At 38.1% G+C, this 23,435-nt stretch overlaps 1 protein-coding gene across 11 annotated transcripts in view; it reads right to left on the bottom strand.

The window, feature by feature from the left end:
• Nucleotides 1-843: 843 nt before the first annotated feature.
• CSPP1 (centrosome and spindle pole associated protein 1) overlaps nucleotides 844-23,435 on the bottom strand; it is a 63,597-nt gene continuing 41,005 nt past the window's right edge. For 10 of the 11 annotated variants that reach the window (XM_077186273.1, XM_077186287.1, XM_077186254.1 and 7 more), the window contains 13 exons: nucleotides 22,708-22,820; nucleotides 21,415-21,564; nucleotides 20,044-20,190; nucleotides 19,184-19,288; nucleotides 18,047-18,113; nucleotides 16,465-16,585; nucleotides 15,633-15,778; nucleotides 14,939-15,079; nucleotides 11,114-11,169; nucleotides 9,758-9,821; nucleotides 6,245-6,360; nucleotides 5,944-6,094; nucleotides 844-1,653 (listed from right to left, as the gene is read on the bottom strand). In XM_077186273.1, coding sequence (XP_077042388.1) covers nucleotides 1,424-1,653; nucleotides 5,944-6,094; nucleotides 6,245-6,360; nucleotides 9,758-9,821; nucleotides 11,114-11,169; nucleotides 14,939-15,079; nucleotides 15,633-15,778; nucleotides 16,465-16,585; nucleotides 18,047-18,113; nucleotides 19,184-19,288; nucleotides 20,044-20,190; nucleotides 21,415-21,564; nucleotides 22,708-22,820 — 1,607 coding nt within the window. In that variant the 3' untranslated portion in view covers nucleotides 844-1,423. The remainder of the gene's footprint in view (nucleotides 1,654-5,943; nucleotides 6,095-6,244; nucleotides 6,361-9,757; nucleotides 9,822-11,113; nucleotides 11,170-14,938; nucleotides 15,080-15,632; nucleotides 15,779-16,464; nucleotides 16,586-18,046; nucleotides 18,114-19,183; nucleotides 19,289-20,043; nucleotides 20,191-21,414; nucleotides 21,565-22,707; nucleotides 22,821-23,435) is intronic. The other variant, XM_077186258.1, reaches the window with a different exon arrangement.

Here is a 23,435-nt window from a genome sequence, read left to right as displayed (position 1 = left end):
TGCATCTAACCTGGACTTGGTACAGTGAATGTGTCTCAGACTTCAACTTGTGAGGCAACTGAAGAGAGCCATCAGGGCAGGTGACAAAATACAAAAGGCATAAGGTGGGCTTTGGCATGGGAGGGTGGTAAGTGTATTATTAGAAAGCATTCTCACTAAGTTTTTCCTCTGTCTCTGGGAAGTCCAGCCTGAAGCAGCCATGCAGCGCCAGGTACCCGCTCCAGCCCAGGTCAGGGATTGTCCAGTGCCCCTGCTTGAGTGCCCACGGCTGTCAGACCCACACTGTTGAATGTTCTCACTGCTGAGCTAGAAATTCAGGTAAGAATTACCCTGATCTGGGAAATCCTCTCTGGGAAGGAACATGCTAAGCCTGTGAAGCTCAACACCACACAGGTTTGACAGTACGTCTGTCAGCAAACAGTGCCTGCCCTCATCATGGAACTGCTGTAGCCTTCAGACAGGCTTACAAAAGCTTGAAAGTGGCAATGTAGTAAAAATAAGACCTTGTAAAAAGTTCTTGTTTTCATCAGTGGTTTGTTAGGGTCATTTTTTCCCCTGTTGATCAGGTTTAGGCCTCTGGTTGGGAATTTCCTAACCAAAAGGAAAGTTGCAGCTTCACCCCAGCTTCACCTTGGTTGTGTAGTTCACTGAACTCCTAAAATCTTGCTCCACTCCTTCTTGCTAAAGCTCTGCTCTCAATGAAGAGATTTTCCATGTTTCCATGTGTTTTTATTTCTTTGGAGACAGCCTTAACACTCCAGTTTGTTCATGAGTAAATAAAAGCTGAAGCAAATCATAAATTAAGAAAATTGAAGTCGCCTTTCACAGTTTTTATAACAAAAATAATTTTAGTAACAAAATACTTTATTCATACTCTTCAATCAGAAACATAAATATATTCAACAATATCTCTATTTTCAGCACACAACAAGTTAGGGAATGTAAGACACATTGTTAATAGTATTTTTTTTCCATGAAAGTGTTAGCCGTGCTTTCATGCAGGACAGCATTTATCCTGTATGAAAACCTAAGTGTCCTTGTTCAAGTTACTCTTTGGGTAAAAACCTAATGCTCTTCTGCTCTTGGGCTGTTCTAATGCCAGAAAGTTCTGGAGTTTGACTATAAACCTAAAAAACATCTTTGATTTAATATCAAATTCACACACACCACACTCTGTTTCTGAGGCTGAAACTTAAGTTGTATAAAAAGTGCAAAAGCTGCCAAGCTATTCCTCCATGTCCCACGTCACGGAACAGAAAACATCCCTGTGCTCCACCTCCGTTCCACTGCGGCGGCTGATCCTTTATTATTGCTATTTGCAGTGACTCGCAGCTCCACGCTCGGTGCACGGGAGAGAGCTCTCCCTCCCTGCAGGATTCCCGGCAGGGCCGAGCGCTCCCTCCCGGCCGCTTCCCGGGCAGAGTCAGCCGTGCGCGGTGGAGAGGCCGTGCCAGCCCATCGGGAGCGCGCTCTGCGGGGACAGCTGCCCTGCGCTCCCCGGGGACAGCTGCCCTGCGCTCGGCTGCTCCGCCAGCAGCCGCCGCAGCGTGGCCGAGGAGCCCGGCCGCAGCCAGGGCTCGGTGTCCGTGGAGCTGGCCTGGGACTGGGCGCGCTTCAGGAGGTCATCCACGTCCCCTAAGGAAAGGTCATCACCTGAGAGAGAAGAGCAACACGCGTGTTAGACCCGACAACGCGACACAGGGCAGGCTTGGCTGCAATCAGTGCAACAATAATGCTTTAAAATTAGATATATAATAATGCTTTTAAATGATACATATAATAATGCTTTTAAATGATATCTCTACTTAGCACATGTTTGCTGATGCCCTGGGCAATTGGGCCTCAACAGCTCCCACCGAGCAGCTCAGTGAGGGGATAAGGATACAGGCAGAGGTGGGTGGATTCGGCAGAGGGTTCTTGCTTTCCAAAAAACTTCTATTTACTAATCTGTCAGTGCCTATATGCATAAAAATGCATGTGAAATAAGGCCATTCAATTACAGTGGCCTGACTGAACCTTGTATAAATGTAGGGGGACAGAATATAAGGAAATAAAGGTAGTATAGAAAGTAATCTTATCCCCTTAAGAGTTGCAGCTGGGTTAATTATCAAGGATTAGGAGCAGGCCTGACTTTAACAGGCCACAGCTGTAGCCAATCAGGAGAGTGTTATAAAAGAGTGGATTGGTTGGTTGAGGGCTCTGGAGTCAGTTGGCTGCTGTGAGGACAAGGAAGAGTCAGTGCCTAGAGGAGCTGCCTATGAGAAACATCAAGGAGGTAGGAAACTCTTGCAATATGGAACCCTTGCAGTGTAACAACAATAGAACTCTTGCAATATAATAACAACATATAAACAGTCTCCTACTGAGGAAGAATGGTTTTAACTTGGTTTAACAGTGCAAATGCAAGTGAGCCTGTGCATCACAGCCCAAAACCTCAGTGAATGTCATGCTGAAACTGGCTAAGTTGGGATCTTCCAGCTACAAAACAAGCCCCACCTAACAAAACCCAGAACTGCCTTGCCTATGAACTTGGGGTCAATATCACTCTGAATTCTACTGTTACTTGTTTCAATTCTGTCAGTAAGTATACATACATCTAAATCTGTGTTTAACATTAAATACGTTAAACACATAGTGTGGATTATCAAACAACATACATTTTTACTATATATGAAAGGGTATAAAGATATAAATTCCTCTGTGCTGTTCATTTTTTGGCTTCACAGCATCTAATTTTTTACATACTTAATCAAAAAAATTATGCAAATCCCCTCTATCTATAACAACTGAAAAATGCAATGTTTTCCTCTTAAAACTGAATCACATCAATGAAGAGGTTCTGGTTTCTTGGTGATAAAGGTGGGCAGAAACATGTTTAAAGACTCTGGAGTAGGGAAAAAAAGTCAACATTTTTGCAGAAACATCCTAATTCAAGCAAAACAGAATTGTATATTCTTTAGTGATTAAATAATTAACCCAAGGAATTAACAAGTGTCATGTAATTTTAGTATTTGGATGATTTTTACAAATTTCAGGGTTTTATTCTGCAAAAAATGATGACTTTTTAAAAATGAGAATTTAAACCAAAGCAATGAGAATCTGAAGATTCTCATTAAAAACTGAAAGCTGATGGTCTAAGCATGGGTGTGAGGCTTCTCCAAGGCCTGGAGAAGCAGCAGGCAGGTGTCCAGGGGTGAAGGGAAGGACAGAACTGCACAATGCCACATCCACTGGGAGCAAGGGCTCAGTTTCCCTCTTTGTCTGTTAGGTGGGATTGCAGGTTCTAAAACAAAATGCCAAATACTCTTTGTTCCAAAAGAACTTGGCAGGAATCATTAGTTCTGTCACATCACACAGACAGTGATCTGATCGTCCTCCAAGCCTTCCCAGTCTGGTTAAAACTTGTCTGCAACACTAGAAGTGAGAGCAGACTTCCCTCTCTCTAGGGCCTGCCATCTCCTGTGCTGGAAGCTGGCAGAGGGAACTTCTTTGTCTCCTCAATCCTGGGTCAGATCAAATCTCTCGTGAGTTGGAACCCACAGTTTTCTGCATTTGTAGGTTTAGAGGGGTTAACAGCACACAGCAGGAAAAGTGATACCTAAAGAAAATAATTTTCTGTTTGCTGCTTTAAGAGATGATATCTAGCAACAACTAAAATAAGGTTGCTTAGAGACAAACTGGGAATGTCCAGGCCAGGGGGCTGCATTTCCCCACACTTAATTACTTCAGCCTTTACAGCAAAGCCTTTAGATCTTGCAGATGCCAGAGGCAAGTTCACAGTGCACATCACTGGATCAGACTCACTTGGTGCTGCTTTTAGAAAGCACAGCAGATCAGCTGCACTGCAGATCTCCTTCATCATGAATTTCAACACTTCACACACTCCCTAAAAAACTGGCCTTAATTGGGACACACATCAAGACTCTTGATAATTCAGTTTGCATGTGGAGGCTGAGGGTAAGGAAAGCTTTTCCTTAGCATGAAATCCTGCTTTAGAAATGGATGGTATCTGGATTCCTGCAGAACACCAACAGCAGCACATCTTGTGTGCCCAAACCTGTGAGAATTCCCTCTTCTGTATCTAATGCTCTTGTTTATGCCTATAGGAACACCCATACCTTGCTTGACAGAGACTCCACCACCCAAATATTCACCAAGTCTACACTGATGGGAATTTTTTCAGATGGGTAAAAATGGAGGAGAAGGCCTGACTCCTTTTGTCTAATTTTCCAATTAAGAAAACAATACTAGGATGCCTTCAGGATTCCCACATCAGCCCCATAGGAGACAGTGAACTGCTGTGAACAGAGCCTCCTTGTTGAACCAGATCAGCTCTTAGAATTTATCAAAGCCTGTGAATTGCCATCTCTGGTCATTTCAAGGGAAGATAACCAGGCTCCTTAGTTAAATATTTGAGAGATTTGTTTTCTCTCACCAGTGTCTCTGAGGGCAGAGGAGAAATGACAGTCCTGGCTGGTCAGAAAGCAAGGGGATGCCACAAGGGTTCTTTCAGACTGTTAGGGAAAAGGAGTAAAAAAGCTTGGCTTCACTAGTTTTGTCTGTAACATCCCTGAGCACAAGGAGGGAACAGGAGGGCAAGTAGCAGTGCAGCCTGAACAAGCACAGCTGAGCAAGAGGATCTATTGCTGCTTTTCCAAGAGGCACAAATGCCAAGGATGGGTCCTCATGTGCTCCAGAGAACAAGCTACATACAGACATATAAATAAATAAATATATAAATACATATATATGTGTATATATATACACACATATCAAAATTATATTTAGCTAAAGGCTGAAGCTCTGGAGGCTGTGACAAACAGAAGGCAAGCAAAATAAAAAGTGTAGTGCATATGATATGAGGTGACATTATAAAAGAGGTGAAATACAATAAAGATACTGAAGTAGTAGTAGTTCACATAGCAAATATATCTGGGTGGAGTAAGATTAGTAAAGATTTTATTTAGATTATAGAAGAAAATTAGTATGAATAGAGTTTATTTTTTAGTGACTTAAAACCACAGTGAGATGGTTAAAACAAACAAAAAAAAAAGGATGAAGTGCTTGTAAGAGTACCCATAGCAACAGAATCAAAAATACTGCCAGCATCTGTACTCTCTCTAAGTTTATAAAAAGGATACTGATACTGTAATTGCCTAGACAGCATAGCAACTACCTCCCCAAAAAAAGGGAGATTTCAGACTCGTATGAAAGAATCATTAGCACAAAGTGTATGAACTGGGTCTCAATCCATGTGAGAAATTAAAGGCCATTAATGGCTGCTATGATTGGTACTTCATACACAAAAGGGATCTAGATCAGGCAGCCAGCATTTGGAGATGCTCCAAGACAACTCCCAGCACCTGATGTAAGAAACTTGGAATGAATTCAAGTGTGCATGCAGTGGAAGAGGTATCAGTATCAAATACTCACATACTCAAATACTGAATGAGCATTCATATTAACAAACCACTAGAAAATCAAATTAACTAGAAACTGAAGTACTTCATCATACACAGTTCTCTGGCTTATCTTGATACTGGTTGGAGCACAGACATCTCTGACTCCCAGGAATGCCAACAGACTCACACAGGCACCTCATCATCATTCACCACTCGGGTGTTTTATTTCTTCCCTGTGCCACTGCAGCTGTGCAGCTGGATATCCCCATCCTGCTGCCCACACTGCAGTGCTGCTCACAGGACAAGTAGGAGTGGCTGATCAGACAGGAATATGAGAATCTTTTCCTACTCTCCTCCTCTGAAGAAGTTGTGTTGAGGCGTGCTGGGGAAGCCCTTGTATCAGCTACAGAGCTCTACAAATAACCCCTGTGTTTGATCTGCTTGCCCACTGTTCTGCTATATGAAGCCTATTATTATTTGTTCCCTTAATTATTGTAATTACTCAGTGTTCACTGCATCATCTGTGCTACAGGGAGCATACCCAAGGAAGGAGATTTCTGCTGGAGCTCAGTCAGTCTGTGCAGTCGCTCCTCGTTCTTGCCTTTCACCTGCTCCGCGTCGAGGCTGAAGTTGGAGTGCAAGGAGAAGCTGTCAGGCTGCAGCAATGGGGTCTGCCCTGCTGGAACTTCCTCCTGCAGGGAACCCAAAAGTGCACAAATCCTCAGTTAAACAGCATCCTTTTTAAAGGGCAAATAACTGCATGTGTACTCCCTCAGGAGCCATGACATGGAGTCACTGTGGAAGCACAGGAACTGGCTGACATGACATCTGTCAGTTCTTACATGTACAGCACTCTCCAAAGCTCTCTGCTTCAGTCGTCTCCTCTCCCTCGCAGAAAGTGGATGCTGTGGTAATAAATTCACTTCTTCTAAGGCAGAAAACATTTCCCCATTAGCACCTGGAAAAACAGGTGAAATCATTTTCAAAGAAATTGAAATACCAGAGAGTGCTCCAACCTGTTTATGTTTTGAAACAAGCCAATATGTTGTACGTGACTCCATCACAGGAATGTATTCATTACAAATCTTGTTTATACCCAGACCTTTAAAGCAAATGAGTACTCAAATGAGCACAGCACCTTTCCTTGAAAGGGAGAACACTTGGAAAATCAGAGCCATAAATAAATTTGTTACATGAAATATATAATAACATTACATGGACTGACAATGTTACATGGAATATGAGAACACAAAATCTGTGCCTTAATCACACATCCTTGGTCATATCTCTGCCTTTTTATGTAGTAAAATGTTAGCATCTGTTTATACAAAAATAAATAACTATACTTTTTATCATACTTGTATCACATTACAGTGGAGGAGTTTAATCCCTTTTCATAATACACATGACCCCTAAGGTTCACACCTGTCTATTTCTCCCTCTTTGCTGACTCTGGAAACTCAAACACAAACTGTTTCAAACAAATGCTTCTGTTTTTTCCTCCAGGAGAGTAACCCCAGGATGGGACTGGCTGATGGCTTTGCTGCTGCTTGGTGCAGGCACTGGGCTCTGATTCCTTCTGCAGCCCCTCTGGCATCCTCAGGAACAGAGCCCCAGGAAAAGGAAGGACTCTGTTCAACAAAACCTCTACAGAATCCACTGCCATTGACTACTCTTTGTGACAACAAAGTCATGTTTTGGAAAAGTGGTTAGTCCAGTATATCACATAAAATTAAAAAAAAAAAATAAAGGACAAATGTGTGTCAATTCTAAACATAAGAATTAAAGTTATTTTGATTGAAAATTGACATACTTAGGTTTGAAAAATAAATTTGATTGATATCAAACAAGTTCAGAATAATAAAAAGAAGTCTTTTTAAAAATTCTTTTATATCGTCAGTTGTTTTTTCCCCTAAAAATACAATTTTTATTCTCCTCTCATCTTTTCTCTTCCCCAGTTTCACCAACAGTACTCATGCTCTTATCACAAATGTTTCAAATAAAAAAATCAAAGTATAATTTTGAAACAGTGTAAGGCTAACAAATTATGTATCAGAATTCCAGCTACAAGACCAGCTGAACTTTACTATATTCAAAACAGTGCTATTACATGGAATATAAAAAATGGTTTAACAGTGTGAATTTGTCACAACAAAGGGCAAGCTTAAGAATTTATTTGTACCATTAGTGTATCATCAATATCAGATGCTACCTGTTCCTGTAGGCATCCATCATTCAGATCCTGCTGCACAGAGATGCTTTTAAATCACTGCATTAACACTAATGGATTCTAGGGTTTTCAATGAGGCAAAAAAAGGAAAAAAGAAACTAATTTATTTCTAACTGCCTCAAACACTTTATTTCTAACTGCCTCAAATTTCAGAGCCCTGGGAGATAAACTCATATGTAATGCTGACATAACAGATGTCAAAATTGAGTTGGATTTTAAACCCAACCAAAAAAAACCTCAAGCAAAGCAGAGGGAAGTGTTACACTGCTCTTAGGAAATGGCAAACACTGTTACAATAACCTCCTGTATTTCACCAAAGACCCTCAGACAATGTGAGCAGCACAGCTCACAGAGAAGGCAGCCCACAGAGAGAATGACAGTTTTTATTTTTTAATTCAGGGATGGAAGTCACCAGATTAATATTCAGAATGTTAGCAGCTATTTATAAAGCCCAAACAATGCAAAGGAAAACACATTTTCAATTAATGCATACAGCTCACTATTGAAGAACATGGTTTGCATCAGCCATAAATGATCTGGGGAAAAGGAAAGAAGGGGGTTGGTAAATAAATAATATGTTAGTTTAACTCAAACACCTCACTAAACTGCAAGTACCAGGTGGATGGGAAGAAGAAGGGAAAGGGTGAGAGGACTATAAATATCATGAACCTTAGGAAGTAACTAAGAACACTCCATTACAGAGCTGACAGCCTTGCAGCAGATGAAAGGACACAGTTCACAGAAGGCACAGGTTGGATATTTATCCACACAATACTGCTGATGGTGAACAGGGATGCAAAAATGCTAATTCCAGTTGGTGAAAAACAACCTGTGAAAGGCCCAGCTTATCAAGGCTCATGAAATGCAATCAGCTACACTGGAAGCTGGAAGAGCCCTGCATGTGTGCCCTGCATCTTGTGTTCCTCTCCATGAGCCTGTCCTGGCTGAGATGGGATATTTGGCTCCAGCCTAGACTGGTGGGCTCTCCTGAGGCATCCTTTCACACTGGGCTGTACTAATACACAGTAATCCTTAACCTGAAAAGGAAGGCATTGCAGGGAGAAGCAAATGCACTGAACAAGGCTGAAAGCCCCACCCAGTGCCAGGTTCTACCCTGTACTCCAGGACTTGCACCTTAACAGAATGGGCTTGAATACACTTCAAATGAAAAAATCTGCTTTTAACCAAAGCCAGAGATAACAATAATAATCAGTTTATAGAAACACTGTTTCATTAAAAATTACCTGCTTGACTCTACTGCATCTCCCCTACAGCAAAGAATAAAAACCTTGCAAGATGATTTCCTATAGATGACTGTAAGAAATTTCAAGATACTGAAATGCCTGCTAATGGAAAATAACATGTAAAGGCCTGAGCTGGTTGGGTTTTTCTAGTAACTGGAAATAAAACAGCACTTTTACATCCACTCATATAAAGGTTGAATAGAGAGAAATTACATGAGGCAGTCTATACAAAAATCTTTAGAAAACTAAAAATCCTGCTTCAGATGAATAAGTGACAATGTCTATAAGTGTAATGTTGCAAACGAAATGAAATAAAATGTGAACAGCAGAAAAATGACTAATTTAGCACGAATTAATATTTTATAGCCATATAATCATACTTAAAATCAAGCATGCTTGTAAATCAAAAGAATAACCATGAAAAGAATTGCTGAATGTCTAAGACTTTTGTATTTCACTGTGGACAGACTGCAATTGTAAACTGTGATTGTCAATAAATTATTTGCAGCAGCACAATAGAAAAGCATTGCCAATGCTACCATTGTAACACATTTCCTGAATAAATATTAGCTTTTCCTTATCCAAAGCTGGGAAGATGTCAAAAAAAGCCCCTTGACAAACCTAACCTCCCAGACAAAGCACAAAGAGCAGAGAAAGATGCTTTCTCATGAAAAGATGCAAGGTGGAAAAGGGCAACTGAGCAGCATCATTAAATTTAGGTGTCATCTACACAAATTTGCTGCAGTGAAATTTCATAAACATATTTATTTTAATTTGGAGACATAACTTCCTAACAGTAATAATCATTTTAGAGACACAGCTTTAGACTAAACCATGTGTCTGTACACCCACAACATGGTTAAGGGGAGGTAGAAACTCACCAATAAAAGCACTATCCGATTCCAACAGGGAATTTTTCTGGAATTCATTAGATTTCTTCCTGAACTACAAAAGTGAAACAGAAAAAATGGAAATTCAGAGGCTTTAATACATTTCTGGGGCCAAAAGATAATTAATGTAATTTAATTGCCAAACTTCTGCAAAGCAAAGAGCAGCTCTACAGTGTTAATATTCTACTAACCCTGACTTTGTGGTTCTAAAAACCCAACACATTTTTAAAGAATTCATATTCTTTTTAAGCATTAGGGTTTGGTTTTTTTTTTTTACTTTTCAGTATAAATCCCATTTGCTGAAATTGCCTACACATGACAACTGTTGTGGTAATTTGTGTAACACAGACATTTCCATCAAGAAATTGATCTGTGTCACTCTGTGTAAGGTTCAGAACAGTCAGTGCTCAAAGTGAGCTTTGCACTTAAGGTTTGTATGAAGTATTGACCAAATGCAGAATGATTTCTTATGTTTAACTTATCCCACCACATACAATCTTTGACATTAAAGCATTAAAATAACAAATTTCTACATCATAATATCAAGCACTAAGACTAATACTCATAGCTCACATCATAGTTGCAAACATTTTTTACAGAAATCCTACTGAGGAATAATAATAATAAAAATCAAAGCAGTAGAAACTATCAGAGGAAACAGAACAAGAGAAAACAAATCTTTTACTGCAAAGCATTGCTCTGAATAATAATTTCAGGCATTATATTACAACTATAAAGTGCATTAATGTGATTATTTTTTTAAATAAAAACTGTTTCATTTCTGCATTTAGTTACAGTATTATCCTTGAGGTTAATGTCTTTGCTGTTGTACAGTCTCTTCTCTGTTTTTCACTGATTCACATTCCCATGAAATAGAATTGAACTCTGTTATTCAGTATTTAGGGTTAGTGCAGGATAATTCTAATTTGATAGCACTTTATTTTGCTCTTTTCACCAAGTCAGAAAAAAAACATTCCATCTGAGAACAGATCCAATTCTTGACTGGCAAATGCATCACTTAAACCACCTGAATTCAGAGCAACTGCTTCTGGATTGGCTTTTTCCACTAATTCTCACCCTCCAGCAGCAATCTAACATCATCATATGAATATAAAATAAGTACCAATGAATATAAAAGGAAGAGAGTTAAAGAATCAGGCCATCTCTATATACAAAGAGAAGCAACTTGGATGTCAAGTTTAAAGAAGCTGTTGTTGGTGTAGACCAGAAAAAGAAGTAAATTAGTTTGCTGTCATGTTAACTGTCATTTCTTTCTCCAAATCAGTGGAAGACACAACATTTCTCACACTTGAAAAAGTAATATAATAAAAAACCTTTTATTCTTACCAGGCCCATGGTTTGTGGGTAGCTGTCCAAAGCAGAATCCTCTTGATCATCAAAAGCTACATAGACAAGAGACAAAATTACAGGGTTGACATAAAAATAGTTAATAACAAAACATATTTTATCAGCTTGTTATTACAAAAATTAAGATCAGTATGCATTACATTTTTAAATATACATAAATTGTGCTGAAGGAATGGGTTTTTAAAATGTTGGAATGCAACAATTATTCCAGTTTCCTTATGTAAATTTAACTAGAATCAGAGAAATCAAACAGAAATCCGTAGTTTATTACTTCTAATCTGTATTTGGCTCCTGGCAGGGAATAACAACCTCAGCAGGGACTGCAGAAAGCCCCAAGAGCAAATGTACATTCAACATGCTAAGCACACCACACTTCCAGCCTTCAAAGAGAAGTTGATCCTGACAGAGATCATTTCACAGAGGAAAGTGATAGGAATATATAAGTTTTTATCTCAGGATAAAAATCTCACTTCTGGAGAGCACAGAGAACCATCCTGAAAGTTAAGCTAACAATGACCCAATGCATGCTGGAAATGCAAAGAAGCAGAACTGAAGTTACCTTGCTTATTTAGTTTCAAATTTCAAATAAATTATTTTATTAGATTGGTTTTGAGGCAGAGATGCAAGAAACAGCACCTTACTCAGTGTGTAGCTGAGCTTGTGTCCAGCATCAGAGCACTGCCAGTCCTCCTGGCCTGAGTGCCAGCCCACCCCTGTCACTGCTCCAGTGTGCAGCACCCAGCACTCAGCACAGCAACATCAAAGCTGCTCCTGGGGCTCTCCCTCTCAATAACAATCATCCAGAAGCCTGCAAAGACTGCCTCCTTTATAGGGACACAGCCAGCATTTAAATATCTGGCATATTTAAAACACTGATTTCTCAGTTTATAGTTTCATTAACAGTCAACATATTCCTCTTTCATATAAAGAAAAAAACAAACATATCAGAGAGAAAACGGTATAAAAAGCATGCAAGGCAAAGAACAATTACACATAGTGTGGGAAAGAAGGTATGCCTTTGCCACAACAGCCCATAATACATTATTTCACCCACAGTATAAAAGTACATACTGCTTTAATTCATCTTTCTTTCTGCCTTAAATCAGACAATAAAAACACTCATCTGTTTTCAGCAAGAGGAAGGTGATGAATTTATCTCTGAGGAAAATAAACTGGAAACAGAGAGATGGCAGCTAATTCTCTTGCTAGGTACTCAGTGACAGACTATAAAGTTAAATTATGTTGTTAAGCAGTACTCCTACTAGAAAGAAAAAGCTGTTTAAGGAGCCTCTAGAATCATCAGTAGAAAATACTTATAAAAATCAGCTGCCTGTCTATCAACTAATCTAAGCTAACCTGAAGAGGCCTTTCCTTGGATGTCATCATGGAAGCCTACATTATCCATTAGCAGAAGTCTCAATGACTCCATGTGCTTGAAATTAATGGAAAAGGCAAATCTGCTTTCTAGATGGTGGAGGTTTCTCTGCAGAAAACATTAATTGAAAACTTTCTCAGACTGGTCTATTAAAAATATTCTAATGGCAGAAAACCAGAACCAAACTCCAGAGAGATCTCAGCTGAAGTCAGTGAATTATTTTTCAGCATTTCAGTCAATCTCATAAAGAGGAAGGCTGAAGTCAAGCCTATAAATTCCATTTAGGCATTAAAAGATACTCACAACCATATAATTAACACAGCATGTGATACAGATGTGCTTATTTGCAACTGTGATGATCTATTTTCCAATATGGCCCACATTGCTTGAATAGCAGCTCATCTGTCCAAGATAGAACAGGGATCATCTTTAACACTCAACAGGAAACTGAACAGAACCCAGCTGCCACCCTTCAGCTCTTGCTATCAATTCTGTTCATCTCACAGCTCTGGCAACAGCTAACAGGTGCAAGCCTCAAAGCACCAGTGACCACAAGAGGCATTCCAATTTTCCAGAGAGCTAAGCAAAAATGTAAATATTCTCCTTCCACGTGTGCTTGGTTTTATTTAATGCCTAACTTCCACCTAAGGATAATAAAGTCTGAGGAGCAATTCCATGGCTGACTGTGGCAAGCTGGGGGGCTGTGGAAATATGCCAGGGGACACCCTGTGCTGGGCACAGCTGCTGCCACAATGGAGCAGCTGCAGGACACAGCAGGGCCTATCAGTCATGTGTGTGATGCCTCTGCAAACAAATTTGAGCAAGAGCAAATCAAAGCATGGCAGTGGGACTGACAGATCTGTGAGAAGCAGCCCTGGAGGCACCAAGGCCAGAAAAGGAGGAGGAAGAAGTGCTCAAGTGCCAGAGCAGAGATTCCCCTGCAGCCCCTGAAGGACACTGTGGTAGAGCAGATGGAAAAGTGCAAGAAGACAGAAGCAGCAGAGAGAAACTGCTGTGTAATGGCCAAAATGCCCCCTTCCCAAGGCTGACATCACTCACTGCCTCACAGAGGTAACCTGGTACCTGGGCTGGTACCAAGGAAGGGGAGCAGGGACACTGAGAATGAAGGAGTGAAACTGGGCACAGGAAAGGGGCAGAAAAGGGGCAGGCTTCATGCTTTTTATTTTCTGCTACTCAAAGTCAGTCATCAAATATTTAGGCTTATAGTAATTAGGGTCATTTTCCCCAAGTCAGGTCTGTTTTGCCCACAACAGCAGCTGCTAACCAATCTCCCCATCTGCACCTTGGCCAACAAGTTTTATTGTTCCTGTTTCCCCAAAGGGCAGGAGTGGGGAGACATAAACAAGAGAGCAGCCACCTGGGAGTCTGGCTGCTAGCAAAGGCTAAGCCACCACAGAAATAAAGTTACTTTCTCTTCAAATATTTAGTTAGGCCAGTCTGAATTACGGAGGCAAACACTTTTCCAAGAAATCTGAATCTTTCACTCAAAACTGAGTTCATTTGTATAGGTTTAAGCAATTCTCATTATAATTTTAAATATCCTCTAAAACACCTGGAAATAGTGCTCTTTCATGACTATTTGTAAAAGATACCTGAATGAACCTCACATTTAGAATTAATTGTAGCATGCAAAAAAAGGGATAATACATCTACTTTTCACTGCTTCTGCAATATGCAGCCAAAATATTTTCCATGTTAGGCTGCTAATGTTTACTGACTTAGGATCATCTCTATTTAGTGATACAAGCAACATTTTCCTTCCAGAACCTCCAAGTAGCTACAGTATCTCATATGTGGTTTCTAAAGCAAAGGCTTTTTATGGCTATAAAGCAAAGGCTTTATATGGCTTCTGAAACTTTAAAATAAATCAACCCAAGATAATGGAAATAAAAAAAATTCATCCATTAAAAGGAGACCAAGGTGAAGATACACTGGCTGTATTTTAATCCATTCACAGCTCAAAGCCATCCTACTTCCTCCATTAGAACTCAAGAATTGCTCCATGGAACTTATCTGCTAACACTTTTTTCACAGTTCAGCAAAAACGTTTCACTGTTCTGTAGTTTTCTTCAAGAAACAGTAACAAAACTACTTTTCCTTTAGAACTTTTGAAGTCTGAGGCACTAGTTAAATTACTTTCAGGGAACTGAAGAGAAACAATCACAAGTAATTGAAAAACCCCAAAACTAAGTACAAAACCACAAAAGCTCCCCCAAACACTCTATCTTTTTATGTTTAGATTACAATAGACTTTCAGTGTTCTGGTGTTTTACTGTTTCACACTGGAGTGTGCACTGACAATGCACTTGAAAGATGTAAAACTAGTACTAGTGGGTTTTAATTCTTATCAAATACAAAAACATGTAATTTCAAAGATTTTTGTTTATCTCAGAGCATTCATTCCTTACCTTCTGTTTCTCTCCTCATTCTCATTTTGTCAAGTTTCCTCTGCTGCTCCCTCAACAGTGCCTGCTGTTGAATCTCTAGAGTCTGGTCATCTTTTGGAGGATCAGGATACATGTGCCTCAAGACCGTACGTGTTTCAGGATCTAGAGCAAAGAGATGAAATTTATATTTATTCCCAAAATAAACATTTCTGAAAAGCATTTTAAAGAAATATCTAAGTCATAAAAGAACCCATTAAAATTAATAGTGTCAAAAGCCAAGAGGATGAGCAACTTAGCAATGATTTTACAATTTTACTATATTAAAAATACATGTTTTCTAGTAAAGAATAAACAGAAAGTTACACAGAAATATTATTTGTTGGTTGGTAAAAAAGTCAAACTCAGTCTATTTTCAGTAACACCATGGTATCAAATGCACAAGAAGTTTAAGCAGCAGGGATTAGAAGACAGGGCAGTGCTCTGAGTGATGACACAGTGTTTGTGAGGCCAAGAATCCCATGGAATGGCAGGAACAGCCCCACAGAGAGATACACACACAAACAAAATAATGCCCACAAAGTCCATTGCATGGGCAGTAGTTCATGAAGAGCCTGATTTTTATTTTTGTCTTTAAACCCTTCATGCAATGGAAGGTGGAGGAGAAGGACAGATGTTTCCCTACTCTTCTTCATGAGTAACAAGAAGATCCACCTGCCTTTGTATTTAAGTTCATTGAATTCCCAGATATTCTGTATATTGACAGGATCTTGTGCCTCCTTCAAGGAAGGTCTCCGAACTGGAGCCTGCAGACGAAGCCTGGCCATCTCAAATATGTCCCTTGGATTCTTCTCTCTCCTCCTGCTGGACAGGTTTGTAGAACAAGCAAAAAGCAATTTAACACCATACTATTAATGAGTTGGATGGGAATATTGGTAATGTTCAGATCTTTTATCTTTAAATAAAGCTATCAAAACAGGAAAATATATTTGAAAGTAATGACACTGCATACTATGTTATAAAAAAGAGATAACCTACTTAAAATAAAAAAAACCCTCATACTTTACACAGTGGAACTAAGGCTGGTAATTAGATGTGTCTTTTCCAGTTAATTGGTATGATTAGCTAATGCATTTTGGAAGCAAACCAAATTTATTAAATAAAGAGAATATGGTTTTTCATAAGAAAGAAAGTACTTCCACAACAGTACAGTATTTATAAGCATATTCAGCAGCTGTAGTACTGCAGTTTACAGGCACAAATCATGCCCTAGAAAAAAAAAGGTAATGAGATAATTCTGCCTTAGACATCTGTTTTAGACCACTCTTCAAGACAGAGCATTGCAGCTTCCTATCTCACCAGTACAGCCATTCTTACAATAAATTTTAGCATGAGTCTTGGAAAAAACCCAAACACATTAAAAAAAAAGGAAAAAAAAATGATATACAAGTTCTACCTTGGTATTTTCATTCTACTCATGTATACTGGTCAACCACACAGTAAGTTCCTATGAAAAATCTAGCTTTTGAAAGAGAAGATTCAATTCTTACCGTGTAATTGGTACATTATCATGACTGGCCACATTTAGCAACTGTTCCTGCAGTCGCCTCTCTTCACTACGAAGCTGTTTCCTCATCTCTGATAATTCATTGATCACATTCTTCTTTTCCTCTGGAATTTAGCACAAATAATTTAAAAATAAGCCATGTCAGAGCAACTTTGCTGTCTACACATAAACATAAGTAAAGAATAAAGGGAAAAAACAGATATGATGAAATGTTAATTAACCAAGGATTGTACAAACACAAGAATCACAATATTTCATACACTAGAAAGATCAGTTTATATTTTGAGACAGCACAAGGACCAGAATCCCTGAACAGCAGAAAACATACAAATGTCACTGGAAATGTTTCACTGTATTTAAAAAAGGAAAAGCTATGGAATACAAGTGGGTGTTGCCAGCAAATAGCCTTAATTTGAAATATGCAAACCTACACAGTCCTCAGATAACAGGAACTGCACTGGTATCTGCAAGCACTCAATGTAATTTTTTTTTCCTGACTCAAATTTGGATATCTGTCTGCCTAGTGCAGATTCTCTTAAGTAGTCAAGAGTTCTAACTTCAATTTTTATTACATGCCTATGTTGACCTTTCAGACCTGCTTTGGATCTGTGCTGTTTTTTATGGTCAGCACAGCATTCCTCCACAAGTTAAACCAGTTTCAGAAATTCCTCATTTTCCAAATAACATACTTAGAGTTGGATATTTGACTGACTTTTAGACTTTAGTGTCCAGAACTTAGCAGGCAAGTCTTACTAGTTTAAATCCTCAGAAATGAGACTCAGTTTATATGTCTTTATTTCTCTCTTGACAGAAGGTCTGAGTCAATCAATTTCCAAAGGCTGCATTAAGAACCACACTGCCTTCCCTTTAGTGGAATATCCACAAGTCCCTGGAATGGCCTCAGGTACTTTCTGCTGCAAGCTAGCAGCATTTGTAGGCCATCACTTACATTTCATTTCATTTTACTTACTGCTTCATCTACATATACAAGTATATTTCTTCTATACTTGTAAAAAAAGTACCAGCAGAAAGATTACTGCTTTCCCCCCACATATTGCCAGGCTAACTAATATTAAAAAAAAAAAAATCAAAGGAGACCCTTCCAGCACATCTGAATTTTAGAACAACCAGTAAAAGCTTAGAGGAATGGGGAGAGGATTAGGCAGACTAACAAAGGTAGGTAGAATTTAAGAGTTAGAGCTGCAATGCTCTACACTCTGATGGTCCAATCTTTTACTCAGCCAATCCAAAACTCTCCCATTTTGCCATATTCTGGGTCACAGTGGTACCACTGTTCCAAGAGATCCAGCACTTCACATGCAGACTATTCCATTATCAGAGTTTTTACAAAAACATATTTCCTTACGATGACACATAATGAATGCATTATCATTTTGTGTTAAAAATTCAGACATACTAATACATTGATAGTACTAAGAGAGAAAACACCTAGACAGAAATGCAAGCTTGAAAGGAGTCTTCTTTTGCAGGCAAGAAAAAGAACTGTAACAGAGAAGGGGTTTGCTGTAATAGAAAGTGAGCCTGCAACAAGGACAAATACCCACCTAATGAACGCAGCTGATTCCTTCGAGCAGGGACAGGTGGAGAGGGAGCTCTGGGCTGGGGAGGATCCTAGTGACCATCATCAATATCAAATGTCATTTGTAAAAGGAAGAAATTACAGTACATTTCATTTCTTATTTTACAGCTAATTTACATTAACAGTTGGAAGTCAGAACAGTAACCTCACAGGATGTCAATGCCTAAGGTTTTTTAAATGTGATCTTTCAATGTACAATCCAAATTACTATGACAATACCTATAATGCACTATTCAGAGCTCTAAACAAATCTGTTCCAAGTACTGCTAAAGAAATAAACTGACCTACCTCCAGAGCATTCTTCACATTTAGGTAATTTAGGGAAAGCAATGGTTTAAAGTATGACATAAAATATTCTCTGAAACTGCACTATACAGTATTTAGCTCAGTTCGGACAAAGAGTTGGTAAAAAACAAATAAACAAACAAACAATCACTTTCTCAATAAAAAGACAAAAGTATAGGCTGAGATTCAAATATCATAAACAATTATTTAATCTACTCTCTTCTAGGAGAAATTTATTTTAAAAGCAAAAAAAGCCCCAGAGAAGACTATCAAGTAAAAAAAATGAGAGGTCTCAGAACCACTACTGTAACTCATTTCTGATGCAGAGAAGAAAGCAAAGCATATTAGGAGTAATAATCTTTCTGTACTTTGAAAAACATAAAAATTACCCAAGAATGTCAGTAGCTACAAATCAACATTAAACTTCATGCCTGAGCAAAGTCCTTCTGTGTGTGAAAATGATGAGCTGCTAGATTATATGCAAACTTTCTTATCCTAAATCTTGAGATCATCAACCCCTGGTAAGGGTCTGGACAGTGTATATCCTCTCCAAAATGAAGTACTCATTCCTACAGAAAATGCAGATGCAGAAAAAAACTAAAATGACACATCTCCAAAAAAAATTCTTCAATACTTGAAATAAAATTTAACCTTAAATTTCAGAGCTCCAAGACTGATTAATGTAAAGGCTGTCTCATTATCCGTGGCATTGCAGTAATAACTGGCAAACTTTAAAATCCTGGCCTGATTTCATACCCAGTACTTTCTTAAATAAAGCAGTAGAGGCTTGCTCTGACACTCTTGTGCTCTCACATACTTGTGCATAGTAGGACAGACGGCTCTCAGCAGAGGGAATCCTTTCCTCTTTCCTTGCTGATTTGTTCTGCAGGGCAGGAATGACGGGTGAAGATTGCCGTGACAACTGCAGGGAGGAAACCAAGACTGAAACTACATCCCTACAGCTTCTGAATAAAGTGTTCTTTTGGACAGGCAAAGTTTTGTTAGGGTTTGCCCTTTGAAGAAAGAAATGTTCCTAAGTGCATAAAACGACAGCAAAAATTATTTCATGTGATTTTTGTTTTCTATCTATAGAAATTTTAATACTTTTTTTCTATGCTGTAGGGTGTTTTTTTCTTAATTTATATGTCAGTTATATATCTTTTTTCCTCTAGACATTTCCATCTGTTTATTTTAGAGAAATTACAGAAATTTAGTACAAATTTTATAAGAAAGTTTTATAATTTACTTAGACTTTGTCCATCAGAATTCTATGTGATGGATTTCTTACATCATCCAGGTGAAAGGAAAATAATTAAATTTCCAAAAACACCATTGTTTAAGATGAACGGTCCTACCAGTCCTCCAATAAACAATTTTATTTATATTTACACCTCAGCAGATGCAGGTCACAGTATTTCACAGCAGATATAAAAATCAACTATTGAGTGCAGATTATTAATCTTTCTTTTACTATTTTTTAATGCAAATTTGATCAACAAGGTAAGTTTCTACTGCAGTATGACTGATTTTTCCATCAGCTGTTCTCTTGCATTAAGTATACTGCAGTTTGATAAACTGAGAGGGGAACAACACTGAAGGTAGAGGTCTAAGAAATCATGTGATTTCCTTAAAATCCAGTTATTTTTAAAAGTTTTCTTAGAAAGTCACTTAACATACCATCTTCTTTTCCTCTTCCATCTTTTCTTTCTCAAAATATTGTCTAAGTTGTTCCTCTTGCTTTTCTTCTTTTTCTTTTTGTCGTTTTTCTGCCTCTTTTCTCCTTTCTTCACCTAATTGAATTACTTCTTTATTTTTCAATCTTCGCTGTAACATAATAAATACATTAAAAAAGACTCAATTAATAGTATGTTTTCTTTCTCTTTGAGAAAGAAAACATACTATTAATTACACATCAAAGTGATTAGTATGAAATAAAAAAGCATATTTCATTAGTCTGACTTCAAATATCCAAATTAAAATATATCTCATGCAAATCTCAAACAGCAGCAGCCCTGGCTTTGCTAACATCATTAAACAGAATTCCTAATAACTTCTATAAACACCAGTTTGTGACCCCAGATCTGCCATCAGCTAAGGCAGAACTGTAGGAGTCATTTCCAAAAATTAGGATTCAATTAAAACATACTGCAGACATGAACCACACTATCACATGACCACAGAGAAATTATCATCTGGTCTCAGTTTTAGTCCTGTGAATAGCAATGACACCAGGGAGCTCCCTACTCTCTGCTAGAACAGCTCTGGTATCCAGAAGACAAGGCTCATCCAACTAATCTGCTCATACAAGGGAAGGAGAATTTAGAATATAAGATAAACGTTCTGTCTTAGAAATTTTCAAGTGCTACATCCTAATCTTATCTTCCATAATCCCATAGGGCACTGAAAGACTCTTCTTTCTCTGATGGCCTTGTGTCCTCTTCTTACAGTTATTTATTATATTCTAAATAATGCAAATTTATTAAAAAATTAAAACCCAAGAAACAAAAATTTGGGGTATAAATTAAATCCATGGCTATTTATTGAATTTACCTCCATGAAAGTATTCACTAGATCTGCTTGGCATTCATCCAAAACAAGCAGTATTCTTATCTCAAAGATATCTCCTTGCCAGTTCAAAAAAAGTCTTTACAAAATATTCCTGCATAGGTACATTTTTCAAATAATTCTATGAGAACTAGATTTAAGACAAAAACTGGGATGATATTTTTTTAATTCACCAATTTGATAAAGCTTTTTATTGGCCTAACCATCAATTTCTTTTAGAAAGGAGGGCACCACTGTCACTTATAAAACTACAGGTTTTTTCTTGAAAGAATTAACAATACTTCAAGTTTTCAGTATAGCATGAAGTGTGAAAAGAATGAGCTGGTTAATGCTGACAATCTTCCACCTCTCCTCTGCCTAATGCAGACCCTTTTAAAAGCAAAGACCACTTCACAGGACACTTCTTGGCTTACCTTCTACACAACAAATATTACAAAGGGTTAGTTTAGGATGGAAAGAAGTCAAAGTATCAAAATACTACACCTCCTCATCTTTCCTCCTTCTCTCCTCTAGTTCCTCTTCATATGCTTTTTGAATTCTCATCCTCTGCTCTGCGAGTCGTTTTTCCTCTTTTTCTTCTTCTATTCTAAGCTTTTCTCGCTCTGCTTCTTCCCTACGTCTCTTTTCTTCAATCTTAAAAATAAAACAAAGAAATATTCAACTGTCAATAGCCGTAGCAATCTGATTAACAACATTTACCACCATGATTTTTGCAGTACCTACTTGCAAAATCAAAAGCTATAAGGTGCAACTGAAAGAATCCTAGAGCCTGTCCTGTATTTCAGCTTCAGAATTCCCTTAAAATGAGATTCTATCTTACTATTTCTTTTTGGCCATCAGAGTCACCCCTCTACAGGAAAACTATTTACAAACAATACTAATAAAACCAGAGTATTTCCTAACACTTTCTCTGTTCAAGATGTGCTGGAGTAACACTTTTATTCACTGCTTACATAATGGAAAATGGGAAACCAAAGAGATATGGTAATTATCTTTTTTCCATTCCACAATCGCAGTATTATTAGACAAAGCTCTGACTTACTGAAGCAAAAGATCTGCCCATTTTTTAGTCTATTTAGCAGCCCTTTGCATGGAAAAAAACCCTTGATCTTTTCTTTTCAAGAGATCCACATCAAATACTGTATGACGTTAGTAGTCTCTTAAATTATCTATTATCTAAATTATAAAATTTAAAATTTAAAATTTAAAAATTTTAAATAAAAAATTTAAATTACATAAATTATCTATATCTAAATACCTTGATATTGGTATTTAATTACACTGATATTTAATTCATGCAGCATAAGATTAGATGTGAAATATTATGGACAGAAAACATAAGCTGGTTGAGGAACAACCAGGTTTTACATACCCATCAATAAATAACTACACTATGACTGATCACCATTTCCTTTTGATGAACATGTATTTTTGTCATGTAGACCTCCAAGGGCAAATATCTTGGTTTCTGTAGTCATTTATATATGCAAACAGTTTCAGAACTCAATACCATATTTAGAGAGGTGTGCATAAAAAAAAAATATAGAGTCTAGATTATAGAAGCCAACTATTAAGAAATGCTTGTCTAAGTGAAGCTATTAAGTACGCCAAAATCCAAGAAACTCTATGGTATGCAGCTTTTAGTACACCTCTTGTGTGCAGAATTGGCTGTGACAGCACAGGTAAGGTCTTTGGTGGGCAGTGATGATTCACTCTGAGTGCAAATCCTCTTTGTACAATTTATTTCACTGGATGATATCTGGCAGGAGCATTCACCTGTAGACGCAGGAAGTTCTTGTAGGATTCCTGTCGCTTTAGCTGCTCTGGAGATGGAGGCTCAGCAAACACATTACCTCGAGCAAAAGGAGAGGCCTGTGCAAATGTAATACCTAAAGGAGGGGAAAGGTTACAGATAAAAAACAAACCTAAGACAGGAAGCCAGAGTGAGGAAGGGGGAATCCAAGACACTTGTTTCAAAAACAAGATTATGGCAGTCGTAACTCAAAGACTATAGCTGGGCTTGAAAGTTCTTACATTTTCTGCCTACAATAACTGCCAGGTTTGAGGTGTTTAATACCATCCAAGTGAGCTGCATTTCTACAAAATAACACCTACTAAAATCACCTATTCTACTGTTCAATTTGCAGCTTAGTATCTAAGAACATTACCTGCAAATTAATTAGAATAGCAAATACTTTACACCTCGTAGCTTTACTGCTGCAATTCCTTTGACTTAGAACACAGTTCTGTTCCTCAGGTTTATTCTCTCTTTAAAAACAGAGCATCCTATCAGAACAAATATTTACACAAAATAGCAAAGGATGCTACAAAAAGCAAAGCCCCAGACTGGCAAATAAAATTCTAAGCAGTCAGAAATCTGAATTCTGCCAGTATTAAGTCCTATAAAGTTTGAAGTGTCAGGTTTCCTTTAGCTCTGAGTTATGACCACGACATAACCGTACTGTCCCCAAAGCTCTAGATAGGAGGATTAATTCAGAGCAGGT

Source organism: Agelaius phoeniceus, chromosome 1, assembly GCF_051311805.1.
Source record: "Agelaius phoeniceus isolate bAgePho1 chromosome 1, bAgePho1.hap1, whole genome shotgun sequence".
In the NCBI taxonomy this organism is placed as follows: domain Eukaryota; kingdom Metazoa; phylum Chordata; class Aves; order Passeriformes; family Icteridae; genus Agelaius; species Agelaius phoeniceus.
The sequence above is the reverse complement of the archived record's forward strand: the minus strand, read 5'-3'. Positions and strand labels throughout refer to the sequence as shown.